This window comes from Sus scrofa, chromosome 4 (genome assembly GCF_054392235.1).
Source record: "Sus scrofa isolate SSC_HxYL_T2T_F1_AM1 chromosome 4, Sscrofa_HxYL_maternal_Yorkshire_Landrace_v2.0, whole genome shotgun sequence".
NCBI lineage: Eukaryota > Metazoa > Chordata > Mammalia > Artiodactyla > Suidae > Sus > Sus scrofa.
In genome coordinates this window covers 116,320,485-116,332,698 of record NC_139386.1, presented here as the reverse complement: position 1 = coordinate 116,332,698, position 12,214 = coordinate 116,320,485, and the positions used below count along the sequence as shown (strand labels likewise).

General features: G+C 39.3%; 1 protein-coding gene across 6 annotated transcripts in view; it reads left to right on the top strand.

Annotated features, from left to right (window-relative positions):
* GPSM2 (G protein signaling modulator 2) overlaps positions 1-11,885 on the top strand; it is a 63,258-nt gene extending 51,373 nt beyond the window's left edge. For all 6 annotated transcript variants that reach the window (XR_014844593.1, XR_014844592.1, XM_021090099.2 and 3 more), the window contains one exon: positions 11,075-11,885. Coding sequence is in view for 4 of the 6 variants with exons in the window: in XM_021090099.2 (XP_020945758.2) it covers positions 11,075-11,302 (228 nt within the window). In the remaining 2 variants the exon portion in view is untranslated. The remainder of the gene's footprint in view (positions 1-11,074) is intronic.
* The last annotated feature ends 329 nt before the right edge of the window (positions 11,886-12,214 follow it).

The window sequence follows — 12,214 nt, the reverse complement described above, 5'->3', positions numbered from 1 at the left end:
AGACACTTACCATTTGGGAGGAATGTATGTATCGACATAGCTCTCATATTTTAGCTGTTTTAATAATTATTAGCCACAGTGGGTAAGGAATGTCTCAAATGGCTTGGACAGGGCCACGAGAAAAATGCTTATTTTCACTAAAAGGAGACATTTCCTGTGCCTGACCCTATTATGTCTCAGTTTTCTCATTTATACAAAAATGAGATGGTGATAGCTACTACCTTCCTCTCATTCATTCAACAAAAAAATTATGAACACCTGTTATGTTCCACACACTATTCTAGACCTTGGGGATACACTGCTTTTTCAAGGACTACACTTCAATGGGAGAGACAATGAGTAAGAGCATGTATGTGATAAGATAGTGTTTATAGATACACAGGTAGGTAGGTAGTATGTGTCAGGTACTGATACCTGCGATAAGGAAAATTAAAGCAAGATAAAGAGGGAGTACCCATCATGGCGCAGTGGTAACAGCTCCAACTAGGAACTGTGAGGTTGCAGGTTTGATCCCTGGCCTTGCTCAGCGGGTTAAGGACATGGTGATGTCATGAGCTATGGTGTGGGTCGCAGACGTGGCTCAGATCCCGCATTGCTGTGGCTGTGGTATAGGCCGGTGGCTACAGCTCCCATTAGACGCCTAGCCTGGGAACCTCCATATGCTGCAGGAGTAGCTCAAGAAAAGGCAAAAAAAAAAAAAAAAAAAAAAAAAAAGGCAAGATAAAGAGGTAATGGATAACCAGGTAATGGTAATGGTTGTGGCTAAAGGAGTGTCTGTTTTAGACGTGGTGGTCAGAGAAGACCTTTCTGGATTGACACTTGAACAGAGGCCAGAATGAGGTAACCTGGTCAGCTATGTGAATATTTCCTGAAAGAGCAGTCCCTGCAGACACAGCAGATATGGAGTTTTTAGCAGGTTCAAAGGAATGGCATGGTGGCCAGGGTGACAGGTGTAGAGTGAGTAAAGGGTAGAGGAAGGGGGACAGGATGGTCAAGCTGTCAGGGCCTAAAGCACATAGGCGCCTGTAGGTCATGATGAGGTCTTGAGTTCCAGGTGTTGATAGCAAGACATTGGAGGGTTCTGGGAGATCATCCTGGTGACTGTTGAGAGGATGGAGTGGCACAGGGTGCTAGTAGGAAAAACAGCTAACGTGGTAACCAGGCGAAAAATACTGGTACTTGGACTAGTGTGCTGTGAGTGGTGATAGATAAGAAGTGGTCAGAAGAGGGATATACTTTGAAATTATGGTTGGTTGGCAAGAGTTAATAGTAAACTGGATGGAGGGGAGAATCAAGGGTGATTCCTATCTTTTTGACTTGAATAACTGAGTAAATGGATAATGTCATTTACTGAAATGGAGAAGACTAGGGGAAATTTGGGGTACTTAGACATTTCAAGTGGAATGGGCGCTGTTAAAATAAAAATCGGGGAGTTCCTGTTGTGGTGCATCAGAAACAAATCCAGCTAGTATCCATGAGGATGCGAGTTTGATCCCTGGCCTCACTCGGTGGGTCAGGTATCCGGTGTTGCCATGAACTGTGCTACAAAGCTACAGTAATCAAAAGTCCGACAGATGTGGCTCAGATCCTGCATTGCTGTGCTGTAGCCTGACAGCTATAGTTCTGATTCAGCCCTTAGCCTGGGAACTTCCATATGCCATAGGGGCAGCCCTAAAAAGCAAAAATAAAAGAAAAATCTAGAGCCTAACAGAGAAGTAACTATAAGAGTCAAGAGCTTTTATCTGGTATTAAAGCCCTGGGAAGAAACTAAAGAATAGATAAGGACTTTCTATCCTGTTCCATTGATCTGTATGTCAACTTTTGTGCTAGTACCATACTGTTTTGATTACTATAGCTTTGTAGCATAGTCTGAAGGCAGGTACCCTAATTTCTCCAGCTTCGTTTTTCTTTCTCAAGATTGCTTTGGCTATTTGGAGTCTTTTGTGTTTCCATACAAATTTTAAAAATGTTTTGTTCTAAGTCTGTGAAAAATGCTACTGGTAATTTGATAGGGATTGCACTGAATGTGTAGATTGCCTTGTGTAGTATAGTCATTTTAACAATATTGATTCCTCCAATCCAAGAACATGGTTTTCGTTCTGTCTGTGTCCTCTTCAGTTTTTTTTTATCAGCGTCTTATAGTTTTTGAAGTACAGGTCTTTTCCCTCCTTAGGTAGTTTGATTCCTAGGTGTTTTATTCCAGATAGCTTCACATGCAAATTCTATCTAACATACAAGGAACTTATACCCATTCTTCTTAAACTTTTCCAAAAGATTGAAGAAGGAACACTCCCAAAGACATTCTGTGAAGCCACCATCACCCTAATACCAAAACCAGACAAAGATACTACCAAAAAAGAAAATTATAGGCCAGTATCTTTAATGAATATAGACATAAACATTCTCAACAAAATTTTATCCAACTGAATCCAACAACACATAAAAAAGATCATACACCACAACCAAGTAGGATTCATCCCAAGTTCACAAGGATGGTTCAATTGATGTCATATACCCCATTAACAAAAGAAAAGTCAGAATCCACATGATTATCTCAATAGATGCAGAAAAAGCATCTGACAAAATTCAACATCCATTCATGATTTAAAAAAAACTTGTACCAAAGTGGGTATGAAGGGAACATACCAACACCATAAAAGCCATTTATGACAAACCCACAGTCAATATAATACTCAACGGAAAAAAGCTGAAAGTCTTCCCACTAAAATCTGGAACAGGGATGCCCACTCTCATCATTTTTATTCAGCATCGTATTGGAAGTCCTAGCCATGGCAGTAAGAGGAAAAAAAATAATAAAATGTATCCAAATCGGAAGAGAAGAGGTAAAATTGTCACTCCATGCAGATGACATGTACTACATATAGAAAACCCTAAGAAGGCCACACAAAAACTACTTGAAAAGACTTATATGCTGCAAATGATGAAACATTAATCAAGGAAATTAAAGAGGATTTAAAGAATTGGAAAAATAGCCCATGCTCCTGGATTGGAAAAATTAATATTGTTAAAACAGCCATAGTACCCAAAACAATCTATAGATCCCTATCAATTACCCATGACGTTTTTCACAGAACTAGGACAAACTAAAAATTTATATGGAACCATAAAAGACCCAGAATTGCCAAGGCAGTCCTGAGGGAAAAAAAAAAAGCAGGAGGCATAACTCTCCCAGACTTTACAGTAATCAAGACAGTGGGTACTGGTACAAAAACAGACCTATAACTCAATGGAACAGAACAGAGACGCCAGAAATAAACCCAGATACCTACAGTCAAAGATTCTTTTAAAAAAAAAAAAAAAAAGGGAGGCAAGAATATAAAACAGAAAAAAAGGTCTCTTCAGCAAGCAGTGTTGGGAAAACTGGACAGCTGCATGTACATCAATCAGACTAGAACAGGCCATCACACCATGCACACAAATAAACTCAAAATGGCTTAAAGACTTAAACATAAGACAAGACACCATTGGCAGTTCTAGTTGTGGCTCGGTGGGTTACGAACCTGACTAGTAACCATGAGGATGCGGGTTTGGTCCCTGGCCTGGCTGAGTGGATTAAGGATCCGGGGTTGCTGTGAGCTGTGGTATAGATTGCAGACACGGCTTGGCTCCCATGTTGCTATGGCTGTGGTGAAGGCTGGCAGCTGCAGCTCCAGTTTGACCCCTAGCCTGGGAACTTCCATATGCCACAAAGGATCAAAAAGAAAGAAAAAGACACCATAAAACTCCTAGAAGAGTACATAGGCAAAAAACATTTTCTGACACCAGCTTTACAAATGTTTTCTCAGGTCAGTCACCCAAGGAAATAAAAACAAAACAAACAAAAAAACCAGTGGGACCTAATCAAACTTACAAGCAGTGGCACAGCAAAGGAAACCATAAAAAAAAATGAAAAGATAACCCATGGAATGGTAGGAAATAGTTAGAAATTATGCAACCAACAAGGGCTTAGTCTCCAAATTAAGCAAACAATGCATACAAACTCAACAGCAAAAAAACAATGCAATTGAAAAATGGGCAGAAGACCTAGGCATTTCTCCAAAGACAGAAGGATGGGCAACAGGCACATGAAAAAATGCTCAAGATTGCTAATTATTATAGAAATGCAAATCAAAACTACACACACGGATTGGAATGGCCATCATTAATAAGACCATAAATAACAAATGCTGGCGAGGGTATGGAGAAAAGAGTACCCTCCTACACTGTTGGTGGGAATGTACGTTGGTACAGCCACTATGGAAAACAGTAGGGAGGGTCCTCAGAAAACTACATATAGAATGATCCATCCAGCATCCCACTCCTGGACATATATCCAGACAAAACTGTTATTCAAAAAGATACCATGTACCCCGTGTTCAGTGCAGCACTATTCACAATAGCCAAGATACGGAGACAAACTAAATGTCCATCAACAGATGATTGGATTAAGAAGATGTGGTACATGTACACAAATGGACTACTACTCAGCTATAAAAAAAAGAACAAAATAATGTCATTTGTAGCAATATGGATGGAACTGGAGAGTCTCATACTAAGTGAAGTTAAGTCAGAAAGAGAAGGACAAATACCGTATGATAGCACTTACGTGTGGAATCTAAAATACGGCACAGATGAACCTCTCTACCAAAGAGAAACAGACTCACAGACATGGAGAGCAGACTTGTGGTTGCCAAGGGGGAGGGAGAGGAGGAGGGACTGGGAGTTTGGGGTTAGCAGATGCAAACTCTTACGTTTAGAATGGATAAACACTGAGGTTCTGCTGTAGAACACAGGGAACTGTATCCAATCACTTGGGATAGAACATGATGGAGGATAATATGGGAAAAAGAGTATGTCTATGTATGTATCACTGGGTCACTTTGCTGTACAGCAGACATTGACAGAGCATTGTAAATCAACTATAATTTAAAAAAAATTTTTTTAAACTGCAATGAGGTATCACTTCCCACCAGTCAGAATGGCCATCATTAAAAAGCCTACAAATAGTAAATGCTGGAGAAGACATGGAGAAAGGGAGCCCTCTTACACTGTTGGTGGAAATGTAAACTGGTGCAGCCACTATGGAAAACAGTATGGAGCTTCCTTAAAAAAGCGAAAAATGAGTTACCATATGTTCCAGCAAAACTATTCCTGGACATCTATCCAGAGAAAACCATTAATTCATAAGATACATACGCCCCAGTGTTCATAGCAGCACTATTTACAGTAGTAGTGGAAGACATGGAATCAAGCTAAATGTCTGTCAACAGATGAATGGATAACGAAGATGTGCTGTGAGTGTGTGTGTCCTATTCAGCCATAAAAAAGAAGGAAATGATTCCATCTGTAGCAACATGGATGGACCTAGAGATTATCATACTAAGTGATTATCAAACCAGTGAAAGGCAAATATCATTTGATATCACTTATTTGTAAAATCTAAAATATGACACAAATGAACTTACAAAACAGAAAACAGACTCACAGACACAGAAAACAAAGGTATGGTTACCAAAGGGGCAAGGGTGGGGGAGGGGTAAACTAGGAGTTTAGGATTAGCAGACACCAAGTACTGCTTATAAAATAGATAAACAACAAGGTCCTACCGTATAGCACAGGGAACTATGTTCATATCTTGTAATAAACCATAATGGAAAAGAACAGGAAAAAGAATATGTATGTGTAACTGAATCACTTTGTTGTACACTAGAAACTTAACACATTGTAAATCAACTATACTTCAATTTTTTAAAAAAGGTTAAAAAAAACAAGTGAGGAGTTCCCATCGTGGAGCAGTGGAAACGAATCTGACTAGGAACCATGAGGTTTCGGGTTCAATCCCTGGCCTCGCCCAGTGGGTTTAGGATCTGGGTGTTGCTGTGGCTGTGCCAGCAGCTGTAGCTCCATTTAGACCCCTAAGCCTGGGAACCTCCATATGCCTCGGGTACAGCCCTAAAAAGACAAAACAAAACAAAAAACAAGTAGAGGCATTTAGCCGAGATTAGGATTAGAGCATTATAATTATGGAAAAAAAGTGAAATAGTCAACTTACGAGAAACCAAAAGCTTACTGACCAGAGAAAACAGGCTTGCTGAGTTGTGCTTGTGGACTCACTTTATAGCTCATGGTCACGGAACTAAGGCTGGTCAGTGCAGTTATCTATTTCTCCAGTCATAACCAGCTGCTTAAGGAGGCAGATAGAAAAATTTAATCAAGGTTGGTATTGCCAGGAGAATAGGATAGAGCAGGAGAAAACTGCCAGGGAGTGATTTTCATAACAGACTTTGGAACCTAGGCTGTATATAAGAAGGGAAGTAAGGAAAAGTGTGAAAGTGAAAAGTGCAGTGGTCTCAGTGGGTTCAAGAGACACTGAAGATACTTAGACACCATCAACATATACAAGGCAAATGAAGTTTTTACAATAATAGTTGGAGACTTCAAGCCCCATGCTCTGTAATGGATAGGACACCCAGACAGAAGAAAGAAGAGAGGATTTCAACAACCCAATACACCAACTAGATCTAACAGATTAGAACATACACAACAATAACAGAATACATATTCTTAAGTGTTTATGGGACATTCTCCAAGATGACCATTTGTTAGGCCACAAATTAAGTCTCAACAGATTTTAAATGGTAGATATCATACAGAGTATCTTCTCCAACTACAAGGGGATCAAGTTAGAAGCAACAAAAGGAAAACTAGAAAATTCACAAATTTGTGGAAGTTAAACAACCAATGGGTCAAAGAAGAAATCAAAAGGGAAATTAGAAAATACCTAGAAACTAATGGAAATGAGAACACAATTTACTAAACGCACAATTACACAGTTTACAGGATGCAGTGAAGGCAGTGTTCAGGAACTCTATGGCTATAAACGCTTATATTATAAAAGAATCAAGCATGCAAATCAACAGCCTAACTTTACAACTTAAGGAAGTAGAAAAAGAACGACAGACTGAACCTAAAACTAGCAGAAGGAAGGAAATAATAAAGAGTAGAGACATAAAATAGAGAACAGAAAAACAGAGGAAGTGATCAAATTCACATGTTCATTTTTTTTTTTCAGAATTATTGAAGGCAAATGTGTGAAGAAGGCCAGTTTAATAGTTAACCTTAATTTCCTTCCAATTTTTTTTGTCTTTTTGCCTTTTCTAGGGCTGCTCCCGCAGCATATGGAGGTTCCCAGGCTAGGGGTCCAATCGGAGCTGTAGCCGCCAGCCTACGCCAGAGCCACAGCAACACGGGATCCGAGCTGCGTCTGCGACCTACATCATGGCAACGCCAGATCCTCAACCCACTGAGCAAGGGCAGGGACCGAACCCGCAACCTCATGGTTCCTAGTCGGATTCACCAACCACTGCGCCACGACGGGAACTCCCACATGTTCATTTTTTTAAAAGATCCCTAAAATTGACAAACTTTTAGCTATACTAAGAAAAAGAGAAGGCTCAAATTACTAAAATTAGAAATGAAATTACTAAAATTAGAAACTGCTAATTCTACAGAAATAAAAAATTCTAGAAGGCTATGAATGACTGTATGCTAACAAGCTGGATACACACATCTTAATTAATAAAGAAAAAGCATTCAACAAAATTCAGTACATTTTCATGATTTAAAAAGAAAACAAAGTAGTAAAGTAGGAAACCACCATGACATAATAAAAATCATTTATGAAATATACCCACAGCTGTCATCATACACAGTGGTGAAAGACCAAAAGCTTTCTTTAAGATCAGGAACAAGATATGGATGCCTCACTTGGCCATTTATATTCAACATAGTCCTGGAAGTTGCAGCCAATTAGGCAAGAAAAAGAAACAAAAGGCATCCAAATTGGAAAAAAAAGAAGTAAAATTATCTTTTAGAGACGACAGGGTCTTATATGTATAAAATCCTAAAGATTTCTCTCTCTCTCTCTCTCTCACACACACACACACACAACTAAGAAAAATCAGCATTTAGAAAACCAACGTCCAAAATCAGTTGTGTTTCTATACACTAATAATAACAGTCCAAAAAGGAAATTAAAAAACCAATTCCACTTACAAAAGCATCAAAGAGAATAAAAATACTTAGGAATTAACCAAGAAGGTAAAAGAGTTGTGCAATGAAAACTACAAAATATTTCTGAAAGAAATTTAAGATGACATAAATCCCATGTTCATAGATTAGAAGACTTAATATTGTTTAAAAAGTCAGTACCACCAAGTGTGATATACACATTCAGTGCAATCCCTATCAAAATTTCAATGAAGCTTTTTTACAGGAAAAAAAAAAAAAAAATCCATCCTCAGATTCATGTGGAATCTGAAGAAAACCCGAAGAGCCAAAACAATACTGAGCAAGAAGAACAAAGTTGGAGGACTCACACTTCCTGATTTCAAATTTACTACTAATCTACAGTATCAAAACTGTGTGATATCAGCATAATGAAACATAAATGACAGATGGAATTGAATAGACAGCCCAGAAATAAACACTCTCATATGTGGTCAGTTTTCAGTGGGCACCAAGTCCATTCATCGTGGAAGGAAGTCATCAATAGTTTATGCTGGGAAAACTGGATATCCACACACCGGAGAATGAAGTTGGACCTTTACCTAGTACCATGTACCAAAAATAACAAAGTGGATCTAAATATGGGAGCTAAAACACTATTTAACTCTTGGAAGAAAACTTACGGGAAAAACTTCATGACTTTGAATTTGGCCATGATTTCTTGGTTATGACAAAGGCACAGGCAACAAAAGACAAATTGGACTTCATGAAAATTTAAGACTTTTGTGCATCAAAGGACACTATCAACAAAGTATTTTTCCAAAATACTTACAAATCATTTAACTGATAAAGATGAATCCATAATATAGAGAGCTCCAACAGCTCAACAACAACAAAAAACCTGATTCAGAAATAGTTAAAGAACCCAAATAGGGAGTTCCCGTTGTGGCTCAGTGGTTAGCGAATCCGACTAGAAACCATGAGGTTGTGGGTTCGATCCCTAGCCTTGCTCAGTGGGTTAAGGATCTGGCATTGCCGTGAACTGTGGTGTAGGCTGCAGACGTGGCTCGGATCCCGCGTTGCTGTGGCTCTGGCGTAGGCCGGCGGCTACAGCTCCAATTCGACCCCTAGCCTGGGAACCTCCATATGCGGCCCTAGAAATAGCAAAAAAAACCAAAAACAAACAAACAAACAAACAAAAAATACCAAATAGATACTTCTTCAAAGAGGATATTCAAATGGCCAATAAGCACAGGAAAAGATGCTTGACACCACACATTACTAGAGAAACGCAAATCAAAACCCACAATGAGAGACCACTTCACACCCATCAGAATAGCTTCTATCGAAACAAACAAAACACAGAAAATAGCAAATGTTGGTGTGGATATGGAGAAACTGGAACCCTTGTGCACAGCAGTGAGAATATAAAATGGTGCAGCTCCTATGGAAAACAGTGTTACACTTCCTCAAAAAATTAGAAATAGACTCATCATATGATTCAGCAGTTCCATTTCTCGGTGTGACGGAAAGCAGAAACACGAACAGATATTGTACACCCACATGCTAGTAGCATTATTCACAGCAGCCAAAAGGTGGAAGCAACCCAAATGTCCGCAGAAAGATGAATGGATAAACACGATGTGGTGTGCATAGACAGTAGAATATTTTCAGCCTTAAAAACACCATGTTACAACGTGAATGAACCTTAAAGACGTTATGCTGAGAAATAAACAGTCACAAGAGGACAAACACCGTATGATTCCATTCATAAGTTACTTACAGTGGTCAAATTAAGTAGAATGGGGGTTGCAGAGATTGGAGGTGGGGGGTGGGAGTTAAAGTTGCCGTCTTGCAAGGTGAAGAAAGCTCTGGAGGCGGATGGTGGTGATGACTCCACAACACCTTGAATGTACTTGATATTGAAGTGTACACTTACTCGTGGTTAAAGTGGTCAATTGTATGTTTATTTTACCTTAGTTTAAAAAAAAATGATTTACTGGAGGCGAGTACTAGGGAGCATACAAGTCAGTGGTCAGCGTGGGATATTTCAAGTCACGATTTCAAAGATGGTGCCAGTACTGAGAGTGGCTGTCTGGCCTCTGACTGAGAGCTAATGGATGCGGCAGAGGGTAAGGAAGAGAACACCGGAGGAGAGGAGGGCTAGGGACTGAAGTGCCTGCTGTTGGATGAAATCAGAGGACAGTGAAATGACTAAGAATCGAGTCAGCAGAGGTGATGAGTGAACCACGGGTGTGTGTGGAGGCACGTCAGTGCTCGGCACCTAGCGTCTCAGCGAGCGCTCGGCTACACCGAGTGCTGTGAGCTAGAATACCAGCCACTATACTGTGTCTACACCGTAACTTTTAAGTGCTTTTATCTTTCATTTGATCATAAACATCTCTAACGCACTTCTAAAATAAGTTAGAACTTGAAGGAAAAATTCTGGGCTATCTCCTTAACAGATTTAAAATGCCTAAGACAGGGGTAGGCAGACTTTTTTCTGTAAGGGCCGGAGAGAAAATTATTTTAGGCTTTTGAGGCCCCATGGCCTTTGTTGCAACTGCTCAACTCTGCCACTGTCGTGGTCAAAGAGCCACACACAGTTCGTAAACAAATGAGCATGGTGTTGAAATGAAAATGACACACTATTAACAAAACCATTGGGCAGCAGGTTACAGTTGCTGATGCTTGGCTGAAGACAGCACTTATAAGGTAGTGATCTAGGGGGTTTGTACCTCGCATTATATTCCTAAGGAGCTGGTAAATTGTATTTGACACCTTTTGGGCTAATCTTGTACACAGGTGCCTTTGTGTCTTAACTCACCTTACCCAAGTCATCAATCTGTGGCTCTACATCTACGTAATACTTCTATTCTGGTTATAGAAGTTATTTCAAAGAAAAGAGCCTACTAGGTTTCAGGTCTAAAGACTGGGAAGTAAAAATTTCTAAGCGGCAATCGAGGTTTAAAGCTCCACTTCCCTGTTGTAAAGGCCAGACTGACATACCTGGTGCTCTCCTTCCCTGCAGTATTTGTCTCTTAATCTCGTCCTTGTACATTTGCAGGGGTCCCGATTAGATGATCAAAGATGTGCACCACCACCTGCTGCCACAAAGGGACCAACAGTACCGGATGACGACTTTTTCAGCCTTATTTTACGGTCTCAGGCAAAAAGAATGGATGAACAGAGAGTTCTTCTACAAAAAGATCAAAACAGAGACACTGAACTTGGGCTAAAGGACCTTTTGCAGAGTAATGCTTTGTTGGAACTTAAAAATTCAGGAAAAAAATAAGCCAACCACTAATCACTATGAATATAGTTTTTTAAAACGACCTTATTTCCTTTCAGAATACTGCAGGGGAATCCAATCCTTTTTTCCTTAAAAGGAGAAATTATAGCACTGTGCTCCAGTTTAAAATGTTTTTAGCGTGATGTAAATATTTAACCTTTATTAGTACTGTATTAATTAACATTCCTCTGGACACTCGCTTGTTTCAGGGTGTGGGTGTCTTAAAAGGTGCTTCATCAACTTTCCGTGATTACTGCTTGGGATTCTGTTCGTTGGCAGCTTGTTATGTTCCTTGACCTGGTATTTGTAAAGTAGGAAGCTAAATGAATCTAGACCAGAATTTAATCCTCTTGCTGAGCTAATATTTTTTACTCTTAACTGACCATGGCATTTTTTTTACACTTAACCATGGATGTAGTGAGAAATTAGTTTCAGAAAATAATGTACTTGACCAATGTGTAAAAAATTATATAGACTATTAAAAAAGTTAGGTATTTTTCCCACTAAAAAAATCTCTATTTTCAACATATTTTTCGGCCAAAGGCATTATAAAAGAAACTCTTAAGAATAAACTTCTTTTAGTGTGCTTTCGGCTCTTTGTGTAATTTTAAGAAACAAAATCTATTTTTTATATATAGATATGTAGATCGATACATATGTGTGTGTGTGTGTGTGTGTGTGTGTGTGTGTGTGTGTGTGTGTATAAATTTTTATCTTCCGTTGTCAAATACTGCTGTAAAATTTTTTAGGACCTCATGTCCAAAAAAAAAAAGTTCCTTGGTGGCACAGGTCATAAGGATCCAATGTTTGTGGCACAGGCCGCAATTGCGGCACAGGTTCAGTTCCTGGCCTAGGAACTTCCACATGCCACAGGTAAGGCCAAAAATAAATAAACCTAAAATAAAAACCAAAAAA